The following is a 4097-nucleotide window of genomic DNA, read 5'->3' as shown; positions in this document are numbered from 1 at the left end:
TTTAGCACCCTACACGTACAAGGGGGTGACCAAAAATATTATTAACTCAGTGGGAATTATGAGAAACGTAAACCTCTCCATATCTCAAAGGTGTCCAAACAGGGAAAAAAAAACGAATAAATAATTTGTTAATAAAAAATAAAAAAAACACTGACAAAAGAGAAAAAAAAATATATTTTTTTGCATTGTACTGTACATCCATTAGGCCTTATTCATGATTCACATACAGAATTTGTATCTGTGTAAATTTGTGCAAAAAATCTGTGTAAATATTTTGTAAAACTGTTTAAACATCTAATTTAATATGACAATTTACATACAGTACTAATAGATTTATGGATGACATGCATTCGTTCTGCTCATGTTTCATAAATGAGGCCCTGTAGGCCAATGTTTTGCTGGTTACCTTTAGCATGGTTAGCATCTTTCTCCACTGACAGACATTTAAAATGTGCCATTATTTTTTGCCTACAACATATGAATCACAAATATTTCATTGCATTAAAGATGATGTCTTACCAGTGCCTCATTTTATCAAACAATTAGTGATGCCTTCAGAAGAATCTGTCAGATGGTGTTTACAGTTCATGTGATTAGCTAAAATAGTTTCATGTTGCCATGAGAAATACTAATGTATAGCTTTCTCTAAGTTTGATAAACTTCCTTGCATTTAACATTGGCAAGAGGTGAGTAAGCTACTTGGAAATGTAGCTAGCTGCTTATTATTTTTTGGTAATTTGCAAAATGTTGCTAAATTGTTTCATGATGAACTATCAATGAATGTTTTTGTGGTCTTTATGAAATAAATGTATGCAAATCTGTTTCTTTAAAGATGCTAATTAACGTTTGTCCACAAATATGGCAAATTTCTGATCATTTCCAAAAATCTGTATAATGTACATTAGCTCGGTAGATCTGCTCGTTTAACAGCTGCTCTGTACACTGAATTGATACTGTGTAATGAGTCTTCAAAAAGAATTGTCATGCTACGCTGCTACTTAGCTTGATACTGTGAGAGATATGCTACTGCACTAATGTCATGCTTGTGAACAATGCAATTGCTACTTGTGACAATGATTCAGAGACATATTTTAGCGAGGTTAGGTGGTGTAGTGCAGTGGCTAAAACTCAAGAGTAGTAAAAGAACAGTTGCTGAAGTGAGTTCCAACAGCCTCAGAAAACAGAGACAGTGGGCAAACTCAATTTATTGTCATTCTTCGGCTCATTAACAGTGAAAATACATTTCTATCTATAGTCCTGAGGGAAAACTGTTGTGAATATGTGTTTTCATATAGTTTAAAATGTGGAGTGTACAAGTAGAAAACAACAACATTGAAACATTGTGTGTACAAGGGGGAAAAAACGACATTGAAGCATTGTATTAGTCCTTTTGTTAAATGTATGGATAATTCTGGATAAATTTAACTTTCTGCACAGCCGGTATTGGTAGTTTTATTATTTTTGCTTCTACCGCCATCTAGTGGTCAGATGCGGTAATTACGCATCGGCCTCTGGCGCCATCTTATGGCCAGATTTAAAAGTTGCATTTATGCCTCTGTCGCGTGGTAAATATGGGCAAATAAAATTGAAATATTGCAAACTACAGCAATTCAGTCTGCCATGCACTTTTAAAAGCCTGTCAGCAAGACAAACCCAAACGAAAACGAAAGATTCAGCAACAGAGAACCACGGAAAAGTGATGAACGAAGCTCGGTGGCTCAAAAGTCAAGTAACATTCAAACATTCAAACGGGTTTTGACTGAATGGAGACCTTTTTGTTCTAAAACGCCTCATCATTTAAATCGACTAATTTCGCGAATTAGTACCTGATATGTAATCAAAATAGGTAATGTAAGTATTCTTTATTAAAGGTTTGTTAAAAACACTTCTTCAGTAGTCTCAACTGCTGTAATTGGTTCAGTCAGTCAGCGCTGAGAAAAGTAACAGATTACACGTGAAAACGTCGGTTTCGTGTTTTGTAGTTTTGCCCAGAATGAGTATTTTAGACATTAATAATAGCATTGAGTTAATAATAAACATGAATAATAAATAATAAACATGTTTCTCAGTTTTGGCGGAGATCTCAGAGGGCATCCAGTCTGCAGATTTGCCTCAATTTGTTTGAGTTGGACATAAACTTTGAGAATATGGCCGAACAAACCAACTGTGACCACTGTTGAAGGCATTGGAAGCACCAAAACCAAATTACACCCAGTCCAGGTAACAGATTCACATTAGAATCTATATTATGCCCAATCCAGATTATGAGATCCAGATCATGACTTTAGTTTTCAGACGGATTAAAATATATAAAATATATTAGAGTGCGGTCAATTCAAATATGATTTTATAATATAGATTACACTCACTCCATATTATGAGATTAAATTATCTGATCATGACTTGATTTTCTCTCTTTCACTCCTGTATGTAGGTCAGTGATGTAAACATTTTTTATTATCTATTAATTAAAAAAAGAATTTAAATGCAATTTATATGTAAAATGACTTGAATGAAAAATATTTTTTTTGTTTTTATTTCAATATAATCAAAATTATTTTTATATATTCTAATAATGATGAATTATAGATAAGTCATATTTCTGTTAGTAAAATGTCATGTGGTGCGACTCAAAAACAACAAATTTAAAAATAAAATCTTTCAAAAATATATTGCAAAACAAATTTACAAATAAAATCTTTCAAAAATATATTGCAAAACTTTATGATTAAGTTGTGTATTTTAGTTTGTGTGCTTTTGTGATTTTTTTTATTAGAGTTTTTATATATTTCTAGATTTTTTTTTGTATTTTTAGTTTACATGCATACATATATATATGTATGTATAATTGAATTTTTTTTAAGTTTAAGTTTTGTAAGTTTATATTGTAAGTAATATATTTGATCTAATTTCAGTTTTATTTCAATTAACAGAAACAATTTTTATATTTTTAATTAACAATAACAACACTTCAGAAGCGGACAAAATCTATGAAAATATTGCCCAAGAATAGCAACTTGATGAAACCATCTTATGCATATGTCACTACAATAAGTAGATACTCAGAAATCAATTCAAAATCTAACAGTGCCGAAAGTCAAATTTAAAGAGATAGTTCACCCAAAAATGAAAATTATGTAATTTACTCACCCTCAAGTTGTTCCAAACCTGAGTTTTTTCCTCTTCTTCTGAACAAAGAAGATATTTTGAAGAATGTTGGTAAACAAACAGTTGACGGTAGCCATTGACTTCCATAGTCTTTTTTTTCCCCCTCCATGCTATGGAAGTCGATGGCTACCAGCCACTGTTTGGAACAAATTGAGGGTGAGAAAATAATGACATCATTTTCATTTTTGGGTGAACTATCCCCTTATATATTGATATAAAATGATATTTTGCAAGAAGCATTAATGAATGGTTTGTGTTTGTAGGTGTGTGTGTTGGAGCGGGATGCAGTATGTCTGTTCTGAAGAGTGTGTTGGAGAGAAGTATAAATGATTTCCCACCGGAGAGCACGCACATGTTTCGGGCTCTGCTGCAGCAGATAAAACTTGTGGGTGGACAACAGATCCGAAACGTGGCTGTAAGTGTAAACAAACCCTGATCACTCTTGCTTGCTCTCACAAATTCACTCGCTCTGAAGGCGGCATTGATTGTATCCTTTACGGAGAAGGCCTAGAATCCCAGAATTCACAGCAATGACTTCAGTGAAAAAAATAACTACTGTCTATTAATATATATATATATGATTTTAAATTTTAGTTTAAGTTTCACTGCTTTTGTCAGTTTTTTAAAAAATATATTTCGATATATATAATTTATAGTGAGTGAAAAAATAAATTTATATTTATATTTTACTTTATTTGATCTTTATTTCAATCACAGAAAGCAATGTTTAATAGTTTTAGTTAACTATAACAACATTGATCAACAAAGAAAGAAATACTTTAATTTTAAATTATTATTTGAATTAATTATTAATTAATTAATTATCATTAATTATTATTTTTAAATAATTTTAATTACTGAAAAAATTAGGGATGCACCGATACCGATACTTTTAATTTTGGTACTTGCCGATACCGAGTACCGATACC

At 31.6% G+C, this 4097-nt stretch overlaps 1 protein-coding gene across 1 annotated transcript in view; it reads left to right on the top strand.

Moving 5' to 3' along the window:
- Positions 1 to 4097, top strand: part of aox6 (aldehyde oxidase 6) — a 26318-nt gene that overhangs the window by 2472 nt on the left and 19749 nt on the right. Inside the window, exon 2 of the mRNA XM_016551439.1 lies at positions 3432 to 3583. Coding sequence (XP_016406925.1) covers positions 3432 to 3583 — 152 coding nt within the window. The remainder of the gene's footprint in view (positions 1 to 3431; positions 3584 to 4097) is intronic.

This window comes from Sinocyclocheilus rhinocerous, unplaced genomic scaffold, assembly GCF_001515625.1.
Source record: "Sinocyclocheilus rhinocerous isolate Xijiao unplaced genomic scaffold, SAMN03320098_v1.1 scaffold945, whole genome shotgun sequence".
In the NCBI taxonomy this organism is placed as follows: domain Eukaryota; kingdom Metazoa; phylum Chordata; class Actinopteri; order Cypriniformes; family Cyprinidae; genus Sinocyclocheilus; species Sinocyclocheilus rhinocerous.
This window is presented reverse-complemented; position numbering and strand designations above follow the sequence as displayed.